This window comes from Spermophilus citellus (genome assembly GCF_964194105.1).
Source record: "Spermophilus citellus genome assembly, chromosome: 2".
In the NCBI taxonomy this organism is placed as follows: Eukaryota; Metazoa; Chordata; class Mammalia; order Rodentia; family Sciuridae; genus Spermophilus; species Spermophilus citellus.
Genome location: NC_138183.1, coordinates 20388907 through 20415657, shown reverse-complemented (window position 1 = coordinate 20415657; position 26751 = coordinate 20388907). Strand labels below are relative to the sequence as shown.

Genomic DNA, 26751 nt, shown 5'->3' with positions numbered 1-26751 from the left:
TCTTCCTCCCTTGGCTGCTCCAGTACCCCAGTGTTAGTGCCACCACCTGGCCGTCTGCAGACACAACTACGTTTCAACAACGTGTTCTGAGAACTATTTGAACGTTGTCGGTGTTTTATCTTTGTTTTCTAAAACTGAGTGGAAGACAGAAATGACCAGGACTCCTAGTGCTTCAAAACTGAAGTGCCATCAGCTCATAAAAGAGACAATCAGTTGTGCCCAAGATGCTCGGTCATGGTTTGCCACACTTGACCCGGTCAATGCTGCATAAAATTATGATGGAAAAAGAAAGAAAAGAAACCACAGCAACATTGAAAATGGGTGTGAAGTGCTCTAGCACTTTACATCCTGGACACAAGCATCATGACAGGTCACGTACAGGTCTGAGGAATGCCGGGTGGCAGAAAGAGGCTATAAGTGATCTGTCCTTTGCTCCCGTGACATGGCGGGCAGACCTCTTGCCTGCTCCCATTCAAGTTCTCCCTCCTCGCTCATCCTTGACTTTTCCATTTTCCTTTTGTGGGAAATGGTGGGGGGCTCTGCGGTGTCACCCCACTTCCTGTTTGGTTCTCCTGAATGTTGGTGGGAGATAGAACATTGCAGAGCTGCTGAAGGTGGCCTTCCGAGTAGCCAGACCTGGGCCTGTCGCTGTGGGACTTTTTAGTAAATGAAAGTGTCTGTGTCTGTTGCGTGGGCACATTTCCATGTGGGCTCGTGTCCACATACCTGCGCCTGGCGGGAGTCACCTTCAGGAGCAGAGTGGCATTCACAGGGCCAGGCCGGTGCCCAAAGAAAGATGAGAGGGAGGGGTGGGGACTGTGGAGAAACAGGTCTGTCAGCTCCAGCTGGTTGTCACTCTGGGGCCTAGGTGTCACTGGGTTTTCTGGTTTTTAAGAGAAGTTGGAAATCCAGTCTTTGTTGAGGGGGGAGAGGGTAAAATCCTTTATTTTTGTAGACTGCGGGTTCTCATCAAAGACCACCACCCAGTTCTGCAGCTTCTAAGCTCGCATCAAAAAGGTGGCTGCTGTTTTTACTTTTGGAAGTCTGGAAATTGGAAAAGCTTGGGAACAAAATGACGATAATCAGGGAGCAGCGAAAGTGGACCTAGGGGCAAGGGGGCTATGGAAGGTCGCCAGTCATTGTCCCGTTTAGGGTTGCCCGTGCCAGTGTTTCACAGCCGAATATCGGTGCCGAGTCCTGGGGGTTCTGTGGCACCTGCCCGGATGTTTCCAAGTGCAGGACCTGAGCAGCACTTGGAAAACTTCTGTAAACACGAACTAGAGTCTCAGAGCTGCATCATCCCGACTCTGGTTCCTTTCGGCCCGGGTTTCGAGGCAGCTGAGGAGCGCTCGTGTCAGCTGGTGGGGGCGGCAGACCTTGGCATTGCTCCGTGTCTGCATCTGGGTTCTCTTGAGCGCTGGCCTAGGAGTCAGGACCCCAGAAATTTGTCATTTGGTCCTCATGAGACTTCAGGCAGCTCCCTCTGCCCAGGGCCTTCGTCTCTCCTTCTGAACCATAATTTTATGATTCCCGAAAATTTCATTTGGTCAGCCTTATCTCCCCACCCACCCCCCACTCCCAAATAAAAGAGATTAAGAACTGGGACTCTCTGGCCTTCCCCCTGCTCATGGGTTTGGGGGACAGAATATTTTAACATAATAGGATTTTCCCCCTCTGGTTGGTAGGAATAAATCTGCAGCTACTGTTTTATTGGAAATCCCAGCTGAAAATAAAGATGGTGCAATTCAATCTCAGATTTAACTGGTTACTTACTTTCCACCGAGTCCCCAGGGCTGTGCGGTTGCTTGGTTTGTGTTGACAGTGGGTGTCAGGTTTAAAGGGACAAGCGAATGGGATGGCGAGGGCTCCTGACTCCCCCTTACCACCAGGGGCAGGTTTTCCCAGCCTGAGGAATGGGGCCGGGGCTTGTGGCCCGCTCGCCCCTCTGTCTGAAGCCGGTCTCCAGTGGGAGCTTGGCGGGTGGCAGTGGGTGGACCGGTGTCTTCTGCCTGGCTGATGGAGGTGTTCTGGATTTCTTTTGCAGGCTGACGGAGCCAGTGCAGCCGGAAGGAAAAGCACTGCCAGCAGGTACGACCCCTGCGCCCCAGCCCCTCCTCCTGTCCCTGGTCTTCATGACCAACAGCCACCACTCTTTGGTCCTCCCGGAAAGGTGGGATGGTCAGACCAGCCCTCTTTGCTGAGAAGTAGCCACAGCTTCCCAGAGGGTGTGAGGGTGTAGACAGCCTTTTCCATGTGCCTTCTGTGGGCCTCCAGGGCTAGAATCCAAGGATGATGCGTTTCTGACTGGCCATTGGCCCCTCCCACGGGGGAGACTTGGGGATGAAGCCCAAGGTGGGGAGCTTGGCTGCTGCAGTGTGGAGTCCGGGGTGAGCCGCCCCCTCCCCCCGCATCTGCGTGTGGATCTTGTGCCCTGCGCTGGGGTCATGCGCTTGGGTCCTGTGCTCCTCTCCCTCACTAGGTACCCCAGGTGAGGGCAGTAGGGCACTCCGAGGAGCCAGACCAGGGGTCCAACTTCACCTTTGATGCTGGGAGAAGATGGGGGAGGGGTGGCCCTCAAGGAAAGCTGAGCTGTTGTCACCAGAAAGGAGAAGGAGATCCCCAGGGCCTAAGCTGGGGACGGCAACACAGGGGGCCCAGGTAAGCGCCTGGTCAGTGTTGGCACTAGTGCTGCTCCTGTCGCAGTGCGGAGAGCAGAGCTGGAGTGACCAGGTGGCCTTTACTTGGGGCATGGGAGGCAGGAAGAAGGCAGCGGATGGGCAGGGAAGGTGGCTCTCTGGCACACACGTAGACTGTGGAATGGGCACTGGCATCCCCTGCTGGACTTCAGGGCAGATTGTGAATGCCCAGCGGGAAAGCCCTCCCTGTGGCCCAGGGAACAGCAGTGCTCTAAAATGTTCCTAGAGTGTGTTGTGTTTTGTTTTGGGTGGGGGTTGGGGAATTAAGAGTGTTCTTTCTGTGGCCAAATAAATTTGGAGGTCAGTGGGTTGAGCGCAGAATGGAGTGGAGAAAGCACCAGTTCAGTCAAGCACACAGCCACTCTCTCTGGGGACACCAGCTCCAGGCCCCCTCAGTCCTGACTGCAGGTCCCACAAGTGCCTCAGAGTCAAACAGGTTTCTCTGCAGGGGGCGTTTCGGAGCCTTTAAAGAGCTAATGTTTGGGAGTCCTCAAGCTTCATTAACTGAGAGACACTTTTCCTGAGGCTCATGCCGTGGAGCAAGTGTTTCTTGGAACACACTTAGGGAATCCACAGATGTGTTTGGCTCTGTGCGCCAGGAAGGTCACTCTGGCAGCATTTTGCAGGGTGGATTGAAGTCCAGGACTCCAGACGCCAGGCCCTTGCCACCCACAGGATGCTGCTGGCCTGGCAGATGTCTTCTGTTTTGAGGCCACGTGGCCTCTGACGTGTCTCAGCTCTGCCAGTGAGTGTGGAAGCAGCCAGGGGTGACCCACCCACGTGCACTCGGAAGGATGTCATTTGTCGGTTCTGAGACTGGATCTTGTTAGGTCCGAGGCTGTCCTTGAACTTGCGATCCTCCTGCTTCCTGAGGAGCTGGGGTTATGGGTCCATGCCACCGTGCCTGGTGAGAATGCTCATTCTGTCTTCCCACGTTGGTGCCCTTTACCTTCTAGCCTGCGATTCCATCTTCCCTTCAATGACGCTTTCCCCAACCTCCTTTTCAGGGCACGTGCCACCCAGCCTGTGGCCTTTGTCACCTGCCCACATTGCTGAATTATTTGCATGTGTGCGGTTTTCCCCTTCCCTCGGGGAGCGGCAGCTTCCCAGGGCAGGGGCCATGTCTGTCTTGGGCATCGATGTGGGCCTGGTAGGCCTGCAGATGTCAGTGGCAACCTAGGTGCCCAGCGTCCTGTGTCCTGGACCCCTGGTGGAGGAGTCCCTAGAGTGGTCAGTGGTGGATGGAGGCACTTGCTGGACCTGAAGTCAGGACTAGAAGTCCTGAATGGTGTCCCCACCCTGTCACTGTGCTTGTGGAACAGGGGAGGGGCTGCTCAGGGTCCTAAGGGGAGAAAGTGGCTGTGTGCTTGACAGCCGGTACTTTCTCCACTCGATGGTGGCCTCGGGCCAGGGTCTGGCCCACCACTGTCCTTCCTGCTGTGTTCGTTGGGCACTCGCTCTGTGTGCTGTGGGCTCCGATGGCCAGATGCTAATGTATTCACCCAGGAGACGAGTTAAGAGTGTGTGGGTGGTGGGCACAGTGGCGGGTCCACAGCAGTGAGCCACAAGACGAAGGTCCACCTCATCCCAGTTGTGGGATGTCCTTACCTGACCCTCTGCTGCCTGAGTCTCTCATAGGGGCTCTGCCTGGTGGTGGCAGGCAGAGGACAGCAGGCAGGTTTTCCAGTGGTGCTCGTGGCTGCCTAGAGCTGCGGGGTGAGTGTTCCCAGCCCAAGGCTGCAGTCCGTGGGGATGAGTGCGGAGGTTGATGAGAGATGCCTGCTGGTCAGGGCAGGGGAAGGGGGGCATGTGTGCCCTCTCTTGTTTGAGGAGCCTGGGCTCTCCACCGCAGGTATGTAGTGACTAACCCGTGTCATTGCCACGGGGCTGTAGTGCCCACCAGGAAGGCAGCACAAACCTGTGGGTTGGGTGTGACAGAAGTGTGAAAGCACAGTTGCCTTGAATAACAACTGTCATTTAGCCTGGCTCCACGTCCAGTTCTGAGCTACGTGGTTTGCACGTATTCATTCATTTATTTATTGGGTGTTGTCTTTATAACAACCCTGCCAGGGAGGTGTTCGTAGCATTCCCACTTATAGACGGGGAAGGCGAGACGCAGGGGTCCACGGGACTAAGGCTGCTTCCCAGTCTGGCTCCTTGGGTGTGTGGCCTGCACTTCCCTGCTCCCCCCTCCTGCTTGTCCATGTGAAGTCAGCAGTTGACAGAGTTCCAGGAGCCCCTTAGGGGCCGGGGACTGTCAAGAAGGCTGGGCTCTGGGGGTGCTCCCAGGTGAGTATATGTTGATTGTGGGATTAAAACCAGTAGCATTCTCTGAAAGGCCATCTCTGCGTCCTGAGGAGTGAACCACACACTGAGGCATCAGGAGAACTGTAGCAGTGGCCCTAGCCTTGCCACTAGTAGCTTTGATGTCCCCGGGTGGCTTTAGACCCGGGGATGCTCTGTAGGGCTTCAGAGCTCATTTAGTCTCCGTTTCTGATGAGAACTGGAGGTGTGGAGGCTCCCCAAAGTCAGAGTGAGGCTGGAGGGCCATGGGCAGGAGTGACCTGGGAGGACCCCCGCCCGGTCGGGCCTGGCTCCGGCCCTGCCTTGTCGCTCTGTTATTACACCGGGCGCTGCTTTCATCCCGCGCCGCCTTTTGGCCTGGAACATGCAATTTTGTTATTTCTCCAGAGGGCCTCTGGCTGGACCCCAAGACCAACAGCACGGGCTGCGAAGGAATCAGTGTTACATGGAGGGGACAAGGAGAGGTGTGTTCTGGATCTGAAGGACAGCCGAGCGTGGCCTGGTTCACTTCCCTGTAACCCAGCCTGGGCGGATTTTACAAGACCAGGGATCCAGCACCCGGGGTCGGGGATGACCTGGTGTGCAGGTCACAGCTCACATGGCCAGGCGGCCACCGAGCCTCGCTTACTCCAGGGCCTGGGCCTGGGGCCTCTGCGGGGAGGAGTTCTGAAGGAGTTGCTGCTGTTGCTGTCAGTTTTGTGCAGTTGCAGGCTCCAGGGAGGAAGAGCGATGCCGGCTGTGAGCTGGAGGCCTGGGGCGGAAGGGCTCTGCAGGTTGTCCAATCCCACCCTCTGATTTTAGAGATCAGGACACAGGGCAGAGAAGTCACGTGATCCCTTGCTCCCTGGAACATTCTAGCTGCCTAAAGATGAGACAGGATCCTATAGATGGGAGGTTGGAGGGAGAAGATGGTGAAACCAAGTCTCATGCATTCACTTCATGGGTATTTACAGAGGGCCTACTAAGCGCTACGTTCTGCCTTCGGTGCCAGGGATACAGCACTGAACAGAACAGAAAGCCCTGCCCCTGTGGAGTGGTGTCCTGGGGAGGGGGACAGATGATAGAAACACATAAACCATGTGCTCGTCACTGGTCACAGGTGCAGTGTGGGGGACAGGGAGACCTGGAGCGGGTGCCATCTCTTTAATCTGGGAGGTCGGGAAAGGCATCTCTGGGAGATGTGAGGGACCGAGCCGGGAAGTCTGGGGAAGTGCCTTCTGGGCAGGGAGAACACCAGTGCAGGGGACATTCTCTGCCCCCAAGCAGCCGTGAGCACTGCAAGGCCACTGGACACCGTGCGTGGGCTTGTGCCATTACTGTGCATGAGATGGGGAGCCGCGGGACGTTTTGAGCAGAGAGGTGCCTTGATGTGACTTGGTTTGCAAAGGACCATCTCGGCTGCCGGTCGGTGAATCAACAGCAGGGGCAAGGTGTTCCCAGAGCTGCTGCCTTGGTTCAGGACAGTTGGCAACCGTGACTGGGGCCAGCGGTGAGTGTCTGGAAGGCTGTCTTCAGGCCTGAGGGCTCCGGATTGAAGCCCACGTCCAGAAAAGCACAGCCTCCTGTTCCGTCCTAGGATGGCCCAGACTGGGGTGACCTTCCCTCCAGAGCCCCCACTCCCTGCCCTCTCTGCCTGATCTGCTGGGCATCTTCCTCACTTCTCCAGCCCTGCTGGGGCCCAAGCAGCTTGGCCCAGAGAGGAAGAGCTCAGACAGCCTGGGTGCAGATCCTGGTGTTGCCCATGGCCTGGTTGTGTGACCTCGAGTTGGTCACATAGCCTCTCTGCCTGTCAGTTTCCTCATCTGTAAAACAGGGATTGTGTCACTAGGACCACCTTCCCAGTGCTGTCAGAGGACTAAGTCTACTTACAGTGCGTGTACCTGCGCACAGTGCCTGGACCATAGTAGGTGTTCAATAAACACTTTGATCACCACCATGCGGGCTGGATTCCTGGGAGAGGGCAGCCATGGGTGACAGTTGGTTTCTCAGGGAGCCTGGACACAGGGAAGATAGTGGGGATGGAGCATACTGATTGCATTGCTGCGGCAGCAAGGAAAAGTGCTAGGACGTTGGCTGTTACACTGCCTGAGGTCAGGGCCCCTGGGAATGTGGAGCAGAGAGTGATGATATGTTGGTATGACATCTGCTGTGGGAGGGCCAGGATCAGGTCTTGTAGTTTACACAGATCACATTGCCCCCCTCAGCCTCCCTTCTGAGGTTGTAACTGGTGTCGTTCTTTTTTTTTTTTTTAATTAGGGATTGCCCCCATTACCCCCAGGGTGCTTACCACTGAGCCACACCCCCAACCCTTCTTTACTTTTTGATTTAGGGACTCGCTAAGTTGCTGAGGTTGGCTTTGAACTTAGAATCTCCTGCCTCAGCCACCTGAGTCACTGGGATTACAGGTGTGCACCACTGTGGCTATGCCTGACAGTTGGAATTGTTCTTTTTCAGAGTGAACTGAGGATAGACTCCTCTGAGGTCACTCTAATAGTAAAATGTCTTTGGAACTAGCTGGGTCTCCCCCTTTAAGCCAAGGTCTGTACCAGTGGACCATTTAATCGTAACCACATGCGTGTGGCTGCGTAATTATTCTTTAAATAATCTTCTTATTTGGCATTTGGTTTCCAACAATAAAATAAAAATCATCCTGAACAAATTAATTTCATTTGCACAAAATTTCACAGTCACACTCAGCCTAGTGCTAGTCAGTGGACAGTGTGGTACTCCCAGAACAAATTATTTGGAAACCGGGACCATTTCAGGCAGAAGACATCCTCATCTTGACTCTAGGTTATGTTCCTGTGCATGGAGCTCAGATTCTGTCTCCAACAATAGAGTCTCCCCCTGCTCAACTCTGAGCAAAGTTGGTCGACAAAACTCATAAACTGCAGGTTGATTCTGGGGGATTGTACCCTTATCAGGAGGGGCCAGAGACTTCCTTGGTGGGAAGAGTTCACCCTCTGCTTAACCAATTACCACTAACCCTAGATTCTGTAGAAGAGGGCAGATTCTGGAAAATTCACAGGCAGCTTTAAATTTGCCCTTAGGAGACAGTCTTAGAAATGTAAACCACAATTCCTGTGCATAAAAATCCATGAGTCATTTCTTCTAAAGGGCACCTGAGCTTGGGTGGCCCAGCAAAGAGCATTGTGCTGGGGGTCTCTTGGGAAACTCTGCCCAGTCCCCGACCCAGCGCCACCTTCCCGCTGGTGCTCCAGGAGCAAACTCAGTTCTTCTCCTGAACCTGGAGATATCAGTTCAGAGCGCTCAGAATTTTGCCATGTCCTAAAGAGCAGCCTTCAGTGGTCGCTGAGAGGCCCAGACCTGTTGTTTCTTGGCTCCATCATGCCAAAGGCCCTTGATCGCAGAAGGCCTCTCCTGGCCCTCGCTGGCTGGCCGGCTCATGCCGGGCTTGAGCTTCCTCTGCACTCCATGCAGAGTGGCTGGTGAAGGAGGGTGGCGGGCTGCGCAGCCACCTTCTGCATTGTCCCTCCCTGCTCCTCCCACAGTGAGCCTGGCTTTGGGGTGTCCCAAGCCTCTCCCACTCCTAACTGAAAATCCCTCCCTTCCCTTCCTGTGTGAAGTATTCTGTCGTTGTCCTGAGAGCTCGTCCTTTTCATAGTTGGACCAAGCTTTTCACATTTTGTCTGGTGAGGGCTTCGTGGGAATAGGAGCAAAGAGCATTAACAACATCCTTGTGGGGTCCAGTTGTCCCTTAGAATCTACATGCGACTCCTCCCAGGGCACCCCATGGATACCGATCTGAGGGTGCTTGAGTCTCATAAAAAACAGCGCAGCGTTTGCACGGAGCCTGTGCGTCCTTCTGTACCCCTAGATCACCTCTGGATTAGTTGTCGCACCTAATGCAACCTAAGTGCCGTGTGCGTGGTTGTTAGGCTGCTCTGTTTAGGGAGCAGTGACAGGAAGTCTGTGTTCAGTACAGACTCGGGTTTCTCGAGTATTTTCTGGCAGCAGTTGGTGGAACAGTGGAGGTGGACCCTGTGGATAGGGGGGCCGGCTGGGCGAGGTGCTGCGTGGGGCCTCCTATGCACCTGTCCTTCCATTCTCCATTGGTTTTTAGTGTCACTCCTGATCTGCACGTGAGCAGAGGGAGGTTTGGGTGGGTTAAGGAAACTGCACCTCTCTTGATGGCCTGTGGCCAAGACAGTCCCTGGTGTGCGTCCTGGGACACTTGTTCTAGGCAGCAAGTAACCCTGGGCTCGGGGTCCCTGGAGTGCTCAGAGCTTTATTGCAGACCTCCGTGCGTCGCCCTCTGTCTTGAGGACGGCTGTGGGTGGAGGGAGGCCAGTTGGAGCGGCAGCAGGAAGAAGCCTGTCGAGGACAGCGGGGTGTGGCGGGCACATGGGCAGGGAAGTGGAGGAGCAGGGTCCTGTTGAGGAGCTCGTGCCCCACCACTCCTAGGAGGAGGGGGTCCAGGGGGTCCAGGTCAGAGCATAGACAGGGATAATGGCTCAGTCACAGTCTCGGCAGGAAGTCGCTGGTGGGCAGGATCACACTGATCTTATTTTCACACCACACATGGGTTTGGGGACAGCCCCACTCTTTCCTCCCCGGTGCTGCCTGCCCGCTGTGGTCTGCAGGAACCCTGTGTGTGCCCTGGAGGGTCTCTGCAGGACAGTGGACACGGGCCCTCCTGTGGCCTCCATTCCCCACCTGCGTGGTGAGGGGAAGCTGTCCGGTGGCCTCGCCTCGCTCTGTGTGTGGACAGGTGTGCAGGGAGAACACGGGTGGCTGTCCAAATGTTGCTGACAGGTCAGAGTCGCACCACTGCCAGGCCACTGGAGAACCAAGGCCGTGTGCTATTACAATGCCGTCTGCGCTAATTCCTTCTAAAGACCTGGACTGGGCCCACTCCCGGGGGGCCAGAGCACCTGCTAAGGAAGTCCCCGGCTGTAACTGCAGGGCCCACCTGGCACATTCTAGGGTTCGTGCCTTGGCGGGGTTGCCAGGGCCCTGCTTCCCCCACTTTAGGTTTCAATTAACCAGGGAATTTATTCTTAATATTTAAATCTTAATGTCGTCTTTCCAAACTACAGTATTACCCGACGTTGTGGCTGAGTGACACCGAGCATTGAAGAAAATTAAGTGCCTAAGAATTATCTCAAACTAATGATATATTTATGCATTGTGGGTTATTTTGAGTTTTAGACTGGTGAGAGTTGTTTAATAGGTTAATAGTTTCAATCTATTAATCTAATCTTTTCTACTTGACTATTTATTAAAATATATCAGCGATCCACGACAGAAGTGGAAGTCACAGCTGGGGGTGACAGAGGAGGGGGTAACAGGAGCAGGTGACGTGTGCAGACTCGAGACTCGGGGGAGCGGCAGGTGCAGGGCCGCTCATCCCTCCTGCTGGTGGCCTGTGTCTTGCTCCAGGCGAGGCTGAGGGGAGAGGCTGAGGGGAGAGGCGGAGCCTCCCTTCCTTCCTTCCCTCACTTCCGCTGTTTCGGGGTGCCTCGCCTGGCTCCCTGGAGCCAGCAGGAGGCAGGGAAGGCAGGCCCCATCTCAGGGAGCTCCTGGGGTGAAGTCATGTATTTGTTGGTTCATTCAACAGGTATTTCTATTGTTTTCTCAGTTCTTTTGAGAAGAGGAAGCCAAAGTTGTCCAGATGGTTAGAAGTCGTAGCTTTGGAGTCGGGAGACCTGGTAGACTTGCTTCTGTCACTAGAAAGCTGAGTGACAAAGGCCAACCCACGCCTTTCTGTGAGACAGAAACTGCCCTCTGTAGAAGGTGTCAGGCGGAAGGAACTCTGAGAGGGTGACTACTTGGCCTAAAGTGCCACACCTGGCGTGCTGCACACGCTCCATGTGTCCTGGCGGTTTCTTTCACCACTGTGTCACTCAGCTTTTCATCAATGGGACCAAAATACCCGACGAGAAAAGTTTAAAGAGGAAAAGTTTGTCTTGAGCTCACGGTTTCAGAGGTTCAGTCCATGGTCGGCCAACTCCATCGCTCTGGGCCGAGGGGAGGCCGGGATCTCGGGAAGGGTGTGGGCAAGGAAAGCTGCCTGCCTCACAGGAGCAGGAGGCGGAAGAGGGAGGGCACAGCGGCCAGAGCCAAGGCAGGTCCCCGAGGGCACTCCCCAGTGACTTGCTTCCTCCAGCTCTCCCTGCCTGCCTACAGTTACCACCCAGATTATCCCGTCAGTGGGTTAATCCATGGGGAGGTTACAACTCTCATAATTTAATTTCACCTCTGGACATTCCTGCACTTTCTAACACGCACTTTTTGGGGGGCCACCCCATGCAAACCATGACAGTCACTTTCCATGTTACTTGAGGGGGTGAAGGACAGTGGAGAAAGGCATTTCTGGAAGCAGTGGTATGAGGATGCAGGCCCTGGACCTTTAGAGGGTCAGCCACCTGTCCCCCGAGGCCTGAGTCTGTTCCTGTTGGTGTTGATCATGGGGACCCTACCTCCTGGGGTTGTGGCTCAGTGGGAGAGCGCTCACCCGGCATGTGAGAGGCACTGGTTCTCAGCACCACATTAAATAAATAAATACGTTGTGTCTAACTACAACTTAAAAATATTAAAAAGAAGAAGATGATGATGTCAGGATGTCACCTGGTGACCCTATCTTGGCATTTCAGAAAGTGGGAAATTTTAGGAAGTCTTCCATCAGAAAGATAAGAGCAACTTTCAAGGACTAAGCGGCACTTAGGAAACTGGCCTCCGCAGAACACCCAGCCCCCGTTCCACTGAGGGCCATGTGAGCGAGGCGTCGCCCAGTTCTGAGTACTCACTGCTGCGTGTTCACCAAGCCGGGGACCATCGACACTTGCAGGGACAGAGATGGACTGCAGAGAGGGCCTGTTGGTGTCAGACGCGGCAGGTGCTGATGCTGACCTTACCTGGTTCTCAGGGTGGACAGGCTCTTACTGACCATCGCCACCATGTGCTCTGGGCCCGTGAGACCAAGTCACATCCCTCTGCGGCTTGCACTCCAGTGGGGGAAACAGATGACAACATGGACAGGGTAATAGAGCATTGCTGGGTGGATACTAGGACCATCGATGATTCAGCCCTCAGCCATGAGCCCAGGAGTGACCTGGTCTGGCTTATTAAACAGCATTGCTCTGGTCGCTCTCTCAGTCATAGATTGGGGGCCATGAACAGGGAGGAGAGAGCCTGGTCGTCAGGTGATTAGGGAGAGAGGGAGGCTCAAGCTGGAGTGGTAGCCGTGGGGAAGTGACAGTAGTCAGGGTCTGGCCATACTTGGCAGGTGGAGGTGACAGGATGTGCTGGTAGGTTCCTTAGTGGGGGTGAGAGAGAGGGAGGAGTCGGGGGCTGTTCAGGGTACAGGATGCTGTTTGAAGTGGAGCCAGCTGCAGCTGGTGGGTCATGGTGTTAGAGAGCCAGGGTTGAGTGGGGAGAGCGCTGGGCGGGGGGCAGGACTGTCCTGTCTTGGCACAGAGTGAGGCCCAGCAGGTGCTCAGTTTAGGACCTGTGACATTTGAGGTGCCCACGTGGCACTGAGTGGGGGTGTCAGACACGTGGTTGTGCAGGTCTGGAGTTCTGGGGGTGGAGGTGATTGGAGGTGGGACTTGGGATTCACCGTCATACAGTTACTCTTTGAAAGAATGAGCTTTCCTGAGATCATGGGGGTGTGGATAAAGAGGAGTTCTAGAACTGACCCTTGGGGCTGCCCACAGAGTCAGGAGGTGAGGAGGTTGCTTCAGCGAGGGCACAAGAGTGGCCCCACTGTGGAGGCCTGGCCCTCGGTTGATCCAGAGCCAAGTGAAGAGAGTGGATCAGAGCAGAGGGCGGCTCTGTAAGGGCTGCTGGTGGGGGGTGAGCTGCATGGACAGTGGACAGGGCCGTGGGTTGAAGAGCGGGCGTCGCAGGGGGCCTTAGAGGGACAGCTCTGGGGGTGAGGTCAAGGCAGCAGCCTCAGTAGACTAAGGAGTACTGCCAAGGAGAGGGCCTGCCACCGTCTGCAAGCAGATGCCAGTCAGTGGCACTGATCAGTGGGAGTGGGAGTGGGGCATGGGGTGTGGGGGGCTGGTCTGAAATCGGTCTTCGCAGCTGGTCGACTGGGCCCTGGAGTTGGGCCGGGGTGTGTGTGAATTCATTTCACCTCCCAGCATCCATGCATCTGCGGAGAGTAGCAAGCTCTGCCTCAGATGGTCGCCCTCTCTACGGAGTGGCATCTTCTAATGAAGCTGAGTTCTTGAGGCAGGTCAGCAAGGTGTCCATACACACTGGGATGGGAGGATTTCCCTCCCCTCGTGTTGTCTCAGATGAGGGGCCAGAGTAATTGGCACCCTTGGGCGAAGGGCAGTGGTCCTCGGGCTGATCTGGGGGCCGAGGGGTCTGCACAGGAGCACAGCACACATCTGCTGGGTGAGGGGCAGGCCTCTACCAGGGCTTTAGACATCTCAGATTCCAGCCCACTTGTTGTGTTGTTCAGATGGAAAGACTGAGTCCCAGCAGCCCGTGACGGGGGTGCATGGCTGTTGTCCCTGCAGCTTGGGTTTCTGAGGCTGGAGGATCCCTTGAGCGTAGGAGTTCATGACCAGTCTGAGCCACATAGTGAGAGCCATCTCAAGAGTAAAACCCGAGTCCCAGAAAGGGCAGCCTAGGGAATTGGTAGCAGAAATCAGAGTGAAGCTCAGGTGGCTGAGAATTTTTCATATTTACTATGATTTGATAGAACAAGTGTCAGCATTTTGGGGTGGAATGTTATAGAAATTGTGCCTAGAAACAATGTCATCTGGCCTTGGGGCACCTAGCATCACCTGGACCTCTTTCTCCAGCCTGCCCAGAGATAGCGTGACTTCAGGCCTCAGGTCTGTGGTTAAGTTACGTGGTTCGTTGTCTGAGGCTGCAGGGTTTAGTGGTAGCAGCAGGACAGGAGCCAGAGTTACTTTTCAGACTAGGCTCATCCCTCTGCCATTTACTCACTTGTGAATGTCGGGGTGTGGAAGTGAACAAAGTATGGGTCCTGTTCTGTGTTTTGGTTTCCCCATCTGGCCCCAGGCTCCGGTGGTGCCGGTTGTGACTGAGGGGGTATAAGCTCTTGAATTAACAGGTAAAACACAGAGGAAGAGATTTGTTTTGAAAACCCTCCCTGGCAGTCTTCAAGCACGTTGGACAGTCCAGACTCAGTAATGGGGATGCATAAGAACAAAAAGAGTGAAAGCTGTGGGTAGCAGAGGGCAGTGGCTTATAAGCATTACTGTTCTCAAGCCATTTCTTCAAATGTAGTCCTATAGAATGTATGGGTTTCCTGTGACTGCTCTAACAAATGACAATAGTTCCCGCTTCCCCACAGTTTTACTTTTTGCAATTTTAGAACTGTGGCCCAAAAATATCAGATGGAAAATTCCAGAAATAAACAATGTGTAAGTTTTAAATTACTTGTTATTCTGAGTAGCATGATGAAGTCTCAACAGAGTCCTGCTTCGTTTGCTGTTCGTCCAGGGTATCCACACTGTATGTGCTACCTGCCCACTAGTTACTTAGTACCTCTCTCAGTTCTCAGGTAAACTCTCTGACTAGTATCATAGTGCTTGTTCTCAAGTAACCTTTATCACTTAATAATGGCCAAGAGTAGTGATGCGAAGGAGGCACTAGGGTATAAAACGTGGAAGGATAAATTATCTCTGGGCTGTGAGGCAACACTAAAAAACAAGACAGCACAGAAAATTAAAAAAAACAAAACAGTGTCTGTGGGTTGGGTGTGGTTACCATGGTTTTACACACCCACCTGGGGTTTGCAGTATGTCCCCCACAGGGAAAAGGGGCTGCTGTACTGTGAACTAGGTGACTTAAACCAACAGAAGTTTATTGTTTCAAAGTTCTTGGGACCAGAAGTCTGAAGTCAAGTGCCCCCAGGGTGGTTCTCTCTCTAGTGGCCTCTGGGAAAAACCTGTTGTTAGGCTGTCCCTTCTTCGGTGGCCTTCAGCATTCCTTGGCTTGTGGCCGCATCACTGCATTCTGTCACTGCAGTGACACGGCCTCCTCTTCATCTCTGTGCCTCCTGCCTTTCTGCCTCAGGTCTCCCTGTCTTACAGTGACCCTCGGTACGTGTTGGGCCCCCCCAGTAATTCTAGGGTGAGCTCAGTGCCAACGCCCGTAACTGCTACACTGCAAAGGCCCTTTTCCCAAATTCACAGATTCTGGGCTCAGGATATGAACATATCTTATTTGGGGGAGCACCCTGTACCCCACTATGAAGTGAAGAAGTCCAGATGTGTGTGGGTCAAAACCAAAGACAGAGCCGTGCTTGCTGAAGGAGGGGGAGGGAGGGCCTGTCTACACCCCCGCGTCAGTCAGCAGTGACAGAATCCCCGACACGAACAACTTAAAGGCTCATTCTGGCTCACGGTTCCAGTCCAAGGTCGACTGGCTGCATCTCCCTGGGCCTGGATAAGGCAGGACGTCAGGACCCAAAGGCCTGGCAGAGCACAGCTACTCAGCTCCTGGTGGCCGGGAAGCAGAGACAGGGGGAAGGGGCCTGATTCGAGATACAACCCCCTCTCCCCCGAGACCCACTTCCTGCGCGAGGCCCTGCTTCCTCAGTTCCTACCACCTCCCAGTCCTGCCGTGGGGTTATGGCTCCGTCAGGTCAGCCCACTGCTGAGCCTAGAATGGTCGAGTCCCTTCTCCAAAGTCCCACCTCTGATACTGTCACATTGGGGACCAACTCTTTCACATGCAAACGTTGGGAACATTGTAGGTCCAAACTGTAACAACCACCTCCCCATTCCAGCTGTGTATGTGCTCGAAGCCTTTGTGATGGAACCCGAGTTCTCAAAGGGCCATACTTTGAGAACCATTGCCTGAGAGAAAGGCCAGGGCTCCCAGTCTCCTTGGGCAGGGGCCCATTGGGTCTGGCTTCCCTTCCAGCAGACCCGCGTCAGCAGTAGCCAGTGACCACATATAGCAGGTACTTACTGAAAAATATCCTTTTAGTGCCCGACTTTGGATTTTATGTTGGAGTGTGACTTGGGTTAAATATAAAATTCATAGCATATCTTGAGCAACTATTTTGTAGTTATCTATATATAAATCTATTTTACAGCGACACAAATAGAATAGATTATGGAGTGTCAGCATGTAGATAGATTCCGAGTGCTTTTTCACTAATATACCTAATGATTCGTGCTGAGAATATCCAAGGGCTCCACTGTACATTTAAATGGATATAATTAAAATAATGAGCTCTATTTTAAAAAATGATATATGAAAAAAAAATTTTTTAAGGAAGTTAGAAGGAGCTGCACCACTAATTCAAAGTGATATAAGTACTTCTGCAATTCCATTGTTATTAGGACACCTAATTAAATGCAGAGCATCCGAGAAAAGCATCGTTGGGCTTGTAAATCTAAAGCACAGAAGTCGGGGGAGGAGAAGGAAGTTGCTGTGTCCTTGATGCTGGGGCTGGGGGTGTCATGAGCCATGGTGCCTGTGGGTGAAGGAGGGTGGCTTCTTTCCTCTAGGGGCTGAGTAAGGGGTCAGGCTGGTCACACGGCTGCAGCTGTATCATCCGGCATGACCTCTGAGTGTTGGGGTACAGGGTGAGGGTGAAGGAGCCAAGGAGAGGCTGCCCTCCCACGGGCAGAGCCATGGCCCTGCTTCCTACCTCCTATCTCCTGGGGCTGGTAGGTCTGCAGAAGGGACAGAGGGTGGGGAATCCAGACTCATGGGCTTAGGTCCCGGCTCTGCCCTGTGCCCTGGGTCTGGAGAGGGTCACCAGTGATGCATTCATACCCAGGCCTGTTGCAAATGGTTGTCCTTCAGTTCTGCAAACCCACATCAAGGATCCGCTCCATCCCAGGGGACCCTCGGGAGGCATAGGAGGCTTGAGTCCCAGTGCCATCTTATCAGGAGGTGGTCATTCTTTTGGTCATTGACTGAGTACAGCATTTATGGAGCACCTACTGAGTGCCTGCTGGATGCTAGGAATGCAGCACTACATAAGACTGCCAAGACCTGCTCGTAGGTGTGAAGGGCTTGGTGAGTCATAAACGGACAAGATATCTTTAGAGAGCGGCCAGGGCTGCAGAGGAAGTAAAATGAGGTGATGAGCTAGAAGCTAGACAGGGAGGTCAGAAAGGTGACCAGTGCCCCGAGATGAATTCATTAGCACGCTGTGGGAGGACAGCTGTAAGCGTCACCTGTGCGTGCAAGGTGGACATGACATTCAGACAGGGAGTCTAACTCAGACTCCAAGCTGCGAAGGCTTGCCAAAGGCGAGGAGGACGTCATGAACTAAGCCATCGTCGTACAGGCACCTGCCATCTGTGCACATCCACTCCACGCCAGGTCCCTGGCCGAGCTCCTCACAGGCGTCATCTCCCACCCCTGCACCAGCGAGGGTCATGGTCCCCTGTGACCGACAGGGAAACTGAGGGTTGGAGTGGAGTCTTTGCCCAAGGTCACAGGGCATGTGAGTGGGCAGATGGGAGTTACACCCAGCTTGTGTGGCTCCATGCTCCCCCTTCCCCACCACAGTGTCCTGGTACCAGGGAGGACTCAGGAGCAGGGAGGGACACTGAGTCTGTCAGATTCAGAACATGGGCAGTGGAGGAAGCTGGGGTGACGGGCTTCTGAGGAGGAGGCTGTTCCATCACCTCCTGTCTTGTCTCTGTGCCCAGTGAACCCCAGGACAGGCAGGACTGGCCGACTGTTAGCACCATGTGGTCTCAGCTAGTGGTGGGAACACTAGCAGTTTCTCTCATGTTGAAAAACACAGTGCATTGCTGGCTCTTCCATCAGTGTGTCAGTCTCTGCTGCATGTACAGGTCTAGACAAGGTCCTCACTCCCTCACAGGCCTCTGTCACATTACCCAACAGTGGTAGAACCTGGGTTTGAATGTCTGTCGGTCGGAATCCACAGCCTGTTCAATCCATGCCATGTAAGGTTCTATCCTTGCACCCTCTGCTCACTATTTATATTAGTCTGTTTTCTGCTGCTATTACAAAATACTCAAGACTAGATACCTTATAAAGAAAAGAGGTCTATAATCCCAGAAGCTTAGGAGGCTGGCTGAAGCAGGAGGAGTGCGAGTTCAAAGCCAGTCTCAGCAACTCAGTGAGGCCCTAAGCAATTTAGTGAGACTCTGTCTCAAAATTAAAAAGTAAAAACCGCTGAGGATGTGGCTCAGTAGAAAAGAACCCCTGGGTTCAGTCCCTGGTATGAAAGACAGAAAGAGAGGGAGGAAGGAAGGAAAAAAGAGGCTTATTGAGCTCACAGTCCCTAAGGTTCAGGGGCGTGGGGCTGCCCTGGATTCTGGAGAGACCTCAGGGTAGATGGCATCACAATGGCGGAGACGTGTTTAAGAGGGAGCGGTCATGGTGACACAGGAAGCTGGTGTGAATAGAGAGTGGGATACTGTTGCCCAGCAGCCCACTCTGGTGGGAGCTGACGCACCCTGTGGGACATGCTCATCCTGTGGCACCTGTGACCCCAGTTACCTCCACTAGGCTCCACCTCTCACATGGCCACGCTGGGGACCAGACCTGCAGGACAGGAACCTTTGGGGTCACGGTTACACCATAGCTCTGCTCTCCCTCCCCCACAGCAAGGGATGGTGGGCACCAGGGAAGCATCTGCCCTGGCAGCACCGTCACCCACGACTTGAGATAGTGGTTCCACCACTTATCCCTGGGCTGACCCAACTTCCAAGCCTGGTGCTGATCCATCTCACTCCATGACACCTGCGTCCCACAGGGACGTCCCCGGCCTCTGCTCCTGCCTCCGGGGGTGGGGCCTCTGCCCCAGGCATCGCCTTCTGTTGCTGACCGGCTGCAGCAATAGAAGAGCCTCCTTCTCTGAAGCCTCGGTGGTTCCTTGTGACCTCTCACACCTGCTGGCTGCCTGGAGCTGAAGGCTTCTCTGCCTGCGAGGATGGCAGCGTAGCTCAGGGTGTCCCCTATGGAGGCGCAGCAGCCAGGGGACTGCCCGTCTTGCCCCTCGCTCAGATGCCCTGGGTTTCCACTCTGTTCTGGATGCTTAAGTTCAGAAGTGGGTGACGTGGGGGCTGCCAGGGCTACAGGTGGGGAGGCTCCCTTCTGAGGCTGAGCGCCGGATGCCTGTGACAGGTGCCTGTCCCACCTCTCACGTCCTGACACCACTGGACATGTGAGCCCACCAGCCAGGGCCTGGGCTTCCTGGAGTGTGAGGCAGAGAGGAGCTGGTCTGCTGCAGGGGTCTGTGTGTTAGGACACTCCCGGGGCACGGGGAGCCAGAGGGTTCCCTAGACAGATGAGCCAGTGACTTCTGAGGCGTGGACCATCAGCTTACGTTTCCTGCTGTGGAAGGAGCCCGAGCCGGGACAATGTCTGGTGCCGGCGTGCGACATGGTGGGAGCGGCACCTCTGCGCCCACTGATGAGAAGGGTCCTAAGGGCCTGTCATTCACGGCAGTGGGAGCGGTCACAGGCCGGGCACTGTGGGTGCTCCCCCTGTGCTAGATGAAAACCCATGCGACAACTCCCGAGGCTCCGGTTTGCAGATGGGGAAACTGAGGCTAGGAGATGCGATGGCTGGCACAGGTGTGAGAGCAGAAGTGGCGGTGTGGCGTTGCCTACCAGGGCTGGTGTCACCAGCCTCCCTGTCCAGGCCATCTGCTATCCAAGGCCTGTTGGCCCATGTGGGCGGCTGTAGCAGAGCGCACAGACCCTGCGGCTCCATTGAACAGCAGTTTCTCTTCCAGAGTCTGGAGGCTCGAGGCCCAGGGTCAGGGCCCAGCTTGCTCCGGTTCTGGTGAGGGTCTTCCTAGCTTGCAGGTGGCCACCTTTGCCCTGTCCTTGTGTGGAGAAGAACACAGGCTTTGGTAACGCCACCTAACCCCTTCACGAGGCCACCACCCTCTTGGCCTCGTTAAGCCCAGCTGCCTCCTAAGTACCCGATTTCTAGACACAGTCACATTAGGGTTGACGAGGGCATAGGAATGGGGGGCAGGCACCGTGACCCACAGCACCTCCAGGTGGCCTCTGCTTGCTCCTGGCTAGCTGCCCCCACCTACCCTCTTGGCTCAATACCCTAACTATTTCCAACCTGGGTGACAGCTGGAGTGGGGCCAGCAGGCATGACGCGCCCCAGGCTCCTGGCAGATGAAGTGGCTGAGGCCCCGAGAGGAGACGGGTCCTGGCCCGGCCACACAGCAAGCCCCTGCGGATCCAGGCCCAGAGCCCAGGCCTGCCGCTGGCTCCGGCACCCCCAAGTGCTTCAGTAGGTGTGCCCGGGGGCTCTGCCTGAGCCAGCCTTAAAGGTCACAGTCCAGGCCCTTCAGGGCACTGGAGATGCCGGCATGGCCAGGGCGGCCTGCCCGGGCCAGCAACGTGACGATTTCCAGCGTGTGCACACCTCAGTTTCCCTACCTCATGAGGTCCCAGGGCCACAGGGTGATATGGAGAGTCTCGTTGAGATTGGTTCTGGGGTGGGTGTCAGGGCCTGGCCTGCCACTATTTTTGTGGGTGGCCCAGGGCCGTCACAACTCTGCTCCTGACCCCCGTGTCCTCCTGTGACACAGACTCCATAGTGCATGCCCTGCCCTGCTCAGTGCTGACCCTGCTGCTCCAGGTTCTCTGGTGTTGGAAGAGCCACCTCTGTGCCCGAGGGCTGGCTCCACAACATCGCCATCGCGGGAGCCTTTGGGGACTGGAGTTTCCCCATCTGTAAAACAGGAGCAAGAAGAGCTTGGAGAGCTCTCCAGGCGGCCTGCCAAGGAGGGAAGCGAGCAGCACGCGCGCTTGGCCTGCGCCAGACACTTAAACCCTGGCTGCTCAACACGTGGTTTGAGGAGCAGGCACCAGCTGACCTGGGAGCTCGTCAGAGACGCAGAACCCCAGGCCCAGCCCTGCTGCAGCATTCCGCAGTGATCAGGGTCCCCAGCCGGTGCGGGTGCACATTGAGGTTTGAGAAAAAGAGATTTTAGCCAGCTGCAGGTACCCTCCTAGGGCACTGGTAACTCACTTGTAGTCAGTACAAACGAGGGCCAGGAGTCAACTGGGCACATCTGGACCTCTTTAGACTCCCGCTCTCCTAACGGTAACATTAGTTGGAGCTATATCAGCCTGGCAGTTTTCAAACTGTGCTTCATGGCCCCCTTGGGAGCCTTGGGGCAGCCACCCAGACTGTGTGGGAAGCTAAGTGGGCTGGGGGTCCTTCTGTCCACTCCATACGCAGCCTCGCGTGTCTCTGTGGTGCCTTGTGCTGGTGGCTTCCCAGCTGGGCCTGGGAGCAGGGATGGTGTCCACTCTGAGCAGACTCTCCTCTTTCCTAGGGAGCGCTTGAAGCGCAGCCAGAAGAGCACCAAGGTGGAGGGCCCAGAGCCAGTGCCAGCTGAGGCCTCGCTGAGTGCCGAACAGGGTACGATGACGGAGGTGAAGGTCAAGACAGAGCTGCCCGACGACTACATCCAGGAGGTGATCTGGCAGGGTGAGGCCAAGGAGGAGAAGAAGGTGGTCAGCAAAGACGGGACAGGCGACGTGCCTGCAGAGATCTGCGTGGTGATTGGCGGTGTCCGCAACCAGCAGACCCTTGGTGAGCACCCAGCCGAGAGGCTCAGGGCCAGGACCAGGGCGGGAACGTGGGGCTAGCATCGTGGCGGAGTGGGCCTGGCCTCTGCCCCGTCCTCTGCTGAGAGCCCCTGCAGCAGCCCGGGCAAGCCTATGCTCCTGAGACCCACCTCTGTGTCTGTCTGCAGGCTCTTATCTTCCTGCCCCGGCAGGTAAAACCCTACCCACCCGTCAGGTCCTTGTGGCAGCCAAAGGCTCAGGACCTTCTGTGGGCCTCCTGAGTCCCCTATGGGGCCGGCGTCTCCCTGGTCACTTGCCTGTCTGCCTTTCTCCCTCCTTGGTTTGATAACGGTTCCTGGGGCAACTCCCAGCTCAGGTCCTGCCCGAGCAGATTCCTGGTCAGGATAAGATTAGTGACACCACACCTTGCCCTCTTAGAGGAACTGTAGAAACCAGCTTTCTAGCAACGCTTTCTCTTCCTTCCTCTCCCGGGGTCCCCCCCCAGGGCTTCCTGCGCCACTGCCAGGCTCACAGCTCAGCTGCCCACAAGCCCAACAAACAGGCTTGTTTCGTGTAAGTAGAGCGGAGCCAGCAGGACAGGTGGTGGGGACCGTGTCCAGTTGGAGCCCCCTCACCCTACGCACGTGGGGTGGCTGCTGCTCAGCTGGTCTCTGAGCTCAGCGTTGCCAGGTCTCTCACAAATTGCACGCCAGGAATGAGCATTGTGATGTGAATTCTTTGGTTTTCAGTGTTGGCAACAAATTGCACTTTTGAAATCTGCCAAACGGAACATATTTGTGGGTCTGAATCTTTCCAAGGGCCACAAGTTTGCAACCGCTGCTCTGTGAAACGAAGCCCACGGTCCTCAGCCTGACTTTGTCGCCGTGTCTGGTCAGACCCTGGGCTTCCGTTTCCATCCGCGCCGCCCTCCGCGTTTCCTGAGCTTGCTGTGTCTTTGGGAGTGCCGCTGCCTCCTTTGTCACTGGTTGGTCTGACCTGCCTTTTTCTAAGTGCCTGCATCTGCCTGGTGTGCACCCTGTGTGGCCCTCAGGGCCTCATGGTGAGGTCCCTATGTCTGTTCCACCTGGTTCCACTCAGGTCCTATGGCCTTTACTCCCCAGCCACTGGGCTCGGCCTCGTGCCCCGTTCCCAACCGTTCCTCTGCTGTCTGGACCGTGATCAGCCCTGCCTGGGTCGTGCGGCACCTCTGACACCTGTGCTTATGTGTCTCCCTGCCCAACATCGCCTGCTCTGCCCGCTGGCTCCAGGGAGGCCTTGCCAAAGCAGACCCCTGACCGTGCCGCTCCCTGCTGGTCAGCCTCAGGACCGACTCTCTCCCGTCTCTGAGTTGAGGCTATGGCCTCAGGTCCTCCGTAGCCCCAGGTCCTGCTCATCTCTCCAGACTTCTCATTCCAGAGCAGTCTGCTCTTCTCGGCTCCTGCTGTTCCCTCTCCTGGGAATGCCTTTGCCCTTTTCCCAGATCACCCCACACCTGTGCCATCTGCTTTCAGAAGTGTCCCCTGATCCCTCTGGTCAGAAGGGTCTGTTTCCACCCTGGCCCTCACTAGGACACCTTCCCACTGTCTCTTTACAGTAGAGGCCTTCAGTGTGTCTGTCTCTGCCAGGTGACTGGTAACCCCTCAAGTTTGGAGCTCCAGGACCTGCCTGATTTCTGTCCCCTTGCTCCCCACTCCTGCCCATGGTACCTAGCAAGGTCCTGGCTTCTGGAAGTGATGTTCACAGTGGTACTGTAACTGGTGGAATGGGGCTGGGTTATGCTGCAGTAACAAAAGGTCCTAAAACAAAGAGATCTTGGCAGCTTAAAACTCCACAAAAGTTTCTTTCTTATTTACACTGCATGTTCATGTGGGTCACAGGGGGCTCTGCCTTCCTCTGGGCTCAGACAGAAATCAGCCCTTATGTAGAATTCTGCTGGCCAAACAAGCCCTGGGTGGGCTCCCCTGGCAATCGTTGGCTGTAGTCAAAAGGAAGCGGTATTAAGTCCGCTTGCAGCCATTGGCTAGAGCTAATCACATGGTTCTACCCAACGTCAAGGAAACTGGGAACAGTCATCCTTCCACTGCCGGAATCTGGGTGAACAGAGTGTCTGGAACAGGTGTTTAGTGCCAAAGGAGACAAGCCTTTTCAGGGGTTGGACCTGCCCTCCTGACGTCAGTATTCACCCCCACCCCCGGGGTCAAGGACTGAGTTCCCCCACCCCCGGGTGGAATTGTTCCTGGGGAGAGGACATGCCCTTGCTCTCTCTGGTGTGCGCCGTGAGACTCACTAGACCCAGCAGCTGTCTCATGTTTATCAGGAGATGCCCAGTGAGGGCAGCAGAATCTGAGTCTTGGAGTGGAGCCGGGGCCCAGGTCTACCAGGGAAGCCTCGAGCATCCAAGCCAGGGAAGTGTCGGAGCCTTCCTGTGACGCTGCCTGCACAGGGACAGCCCCTGGGTCCTCGAGCCTTGTGCCAGCCACGATGGGGTTTCCATCTCAGCTGCTGCTCCGCAGTGAGGCCCCTGGCCCGTCTGTCTTACTGTCCTCATCTGTGAAATGAGGCCTAGTTCCTGCCCTAGCCACCTCCTGGGTGTGGGAATCCAAACTGGCACTGAGGGCACAGTGTTGCCCAAGAATGAGCTCCGCTGCTCTGCCTGTGACATGGGAGGTGTGGTGCCCCAGGCAAGTTTCTCGCCCTCTCGGTGTCTCAGTACCACAGCTGCAAATTCCCCGGGTTACATGAGGACGGGAAGAAGCCTAGGCACAGCGCCTGACAGGGTGCTTAGTCAGCAGCCCAGGGCGGTAACGTTGGTGCTGTGCAGAGTGGAAAGTGCTCTTCAAGGTGCAGCACAATCATGGTCCCTGCTTCCCTCCCCCGGGCCTCACAGGTCAGCCAGTGTGATACAGAGAAGAACGGGCTGGGGAGGAAAGTTGGTACTGGGCGAGTCCCTGACTTCCCTCCGGTACTTGAGTATCTTGTGAAGCCTCTAAGTAACCTGGTCTTGGCACGTGCTTGTGGAAGAAGTTGTAGGGGCCAAGGGCAGGTTGGGGTGGAGCTGCCACTTTGGAGGCTGTACCACAGCAGGGCCAGAGCGCTGGGGGGGGCTCATCTCACCTCCCCCAGGGCAGGCTTCCTGCTGGGGGGGTGGGGGCGTGGTTGCAGCTGAGGAGGAGGCTGGCTTGGCCTTCCAGGAAAGAAAGGCATTAAAGAAAAAGAAAAAGTCAGTGTGAGAAGGAACCTTTCGACTTGTCTCATCTCCAGGTGGCAAATAGATCTCACCTGGTGGGTCAAGTCTAAGCGGTTGCTGCTGGGAATTCTGTGTTGAGGACTTGGGGGTGGCATGATCGACGGTTGATGTCCGGCCTGGATCCAGGAGTAGGTGGTGGGGCGACATGTGCTATCCATTTAACATCCTTGACCCCCTCATTTTATAGAGGCAGCTGAAGGCCCATGGAAAGGAAGAGCCCTTCCCAGAGTCACATAGCAAGGTGGTGACACTCACCTCGTAGAGCCTACCTTGCACCTGCTTCTGAAAGTCAGGCAAGGAGGGAACCACCCATGGGGTCCTGGAGAGGTGGGGGTGGTTAGAGCCAGGTCTTTAAGTGGGCTCATGCCACAGTGTACCCCTGTGCCCCGGTGGCCCAGCCTGGAGAGTTGACATGGTTCCAGGCACTGGGTGGGCTGTGTCAGGGCTTCGCTCACCCAGCCGGGCTGGGGCTCAGAGGTGGGCTTCGTTGCTGAATGGAAGAGAGTTCCTGCTTGGTCACCCAAGCTGCGCCGCAAGGAGCCTCCCAAGTCCTCTCTGGGCCTTTGAAAGCCATCAGACCAACAGTGTTCCCAGCAGCACCGACGTTGTCCAGGGCCCTGGCATGGCAGCTCCTTGGGCAGGGGCCAGGGGCATCGGTGCCCAGAGCCTGGCTGCCACATTTGCAGAGCTGCTGCCTCCACACCATGCTTCCCAGAGAAGCCCTTGGGCTGAGAAGGCTGTTTCCCACTCTTAAAAAGAACACCGCTGCCAGCGGCCGCTGTGGCACAGGCCTGTGATTCCAGCACTTGGGAGCTCAGGCAGGAGGATCACAAGTTTGAGGCCAGCCTGGCAATTTAGCAAGGCCCTGTTTCAAATGAAAAATAAAAAGGGGTTGGGGGTGTAGTCCAGTAGGGTTTCATCCCCAGCGCTGGAAAAAAAATCACAGCCCTTGGAGCTGGTGTGGGGTTTGGGGGCAAGACCCCCAGCCTTTTTTTTTTTTTTTTTTTTGAGCAAAAAAAGTACAGATAATCCTGAACTTGACAGCTTGGTCAGGTAAAACCAGAAGTGAAAGAAAGCCAGTTGACAGATCCCGTGCCCACTTGACAGACTCCAGGCACAGCTACCCGACAGCCTTGTGCCATGGCTGGACCATGCTTGAGGTCTCAGGAGCTCCTCTCTGAGGAGTGATAAACACAGGCACTGCCCAATTCCACGTTCATGGCATGGCCAACTGATCACCGTACAGCAATGTACCTCAGAATCCTGCTCAACCCGGCACACCAAGCAGTCACTGCCCATCAGCTAGAAATGGAGAACTGGAGTGGAAGTCTCCTTCACCCAGACCAACCCAAGGCCATGGGTTTATACAGGACAACCAGCTGTGGACCATTCCCTGCTTCCAAGAGGTCGGGACGCCAGCCCCCCTCATGGTGGTCAGAATGTACCATCAGCAGTGAAGGCTGTTCTCTGAGCCATGGGTCCGTTGGTCCTTAATCCTGAGGAAGGCCAGGTGAGGGGCTGGGGGCTGCAGGTGCATGGAGACCGGGGGTCTGGGCTTTCTGGTGTGGGGCAGGGGCCCACAGAGGGAGCCAGCCATCCAGCCTCGGCTGGGCCCCACTTCTCACGAAGGACCAGCCAGGTTATTCCAGAGAGTTAACTGTGGGGAGGATTCCTGTGGAAGAGCTGGGGACAGTGTGCCCTGAGGAGGGCGATGGAGCAGACACGTTCTGGGTGGGCCCAGCCAGCACAGGGATGTCACCAGGAGGCAATTTCAGTTCAGTAACAGGAAGGACGTGGTGACTGAGGAACTGTTTGGTACCCCGATATAAGTGTGTAAGGGAGATGGGTGAGGAGGGGTTCACTGGGTGGGCTCTAGGAATGGAGTCGGGGGTCAGGAATCTGCAGGGTTTCTAGGCAAGTTCTGAGCCCCCAGGGAGGGGGCACAGACGAGGAGGGAGCCTCAGTCCCAAGGTGGCAGCTGGGCTGGGCTCTGGGAGGAGCAGCAGAG

The 26751-nt window shown here is 55.6% G+C and overlaps 1 protein-coding gene across 15 annotated transcripts in view; it reads left to right on the top strand.

Annotated features, from left to right (window-relative positions):
• ZNF618 (zinc finger protein 618) overlaps positions 1-26751 on the top strand; it is a 155428-nt gene that overhangs the window by 79339 nt on the left and 49338 nt on the right. For all 15 annotated transcript variants that reach the window (XR_014020395.1, XM_081279063.1, XM_081279062.1 and 12 more), the window contains exons 2-3: positions 2045-2088; positions 21262-21521. Coding sequence is in view for 14 of the 15 variants with exons in the window: in XM_081279063.1 (XP_081135189.1) it covers positions 2045-2088; positions 21262-21521 (304 nt within the window). In the remaining variant the exon portion in view is untranslated. The remainder of the gene's footprint in view (positions 1-2044; positions 2089-21261; positions 21522-26751) is intronic.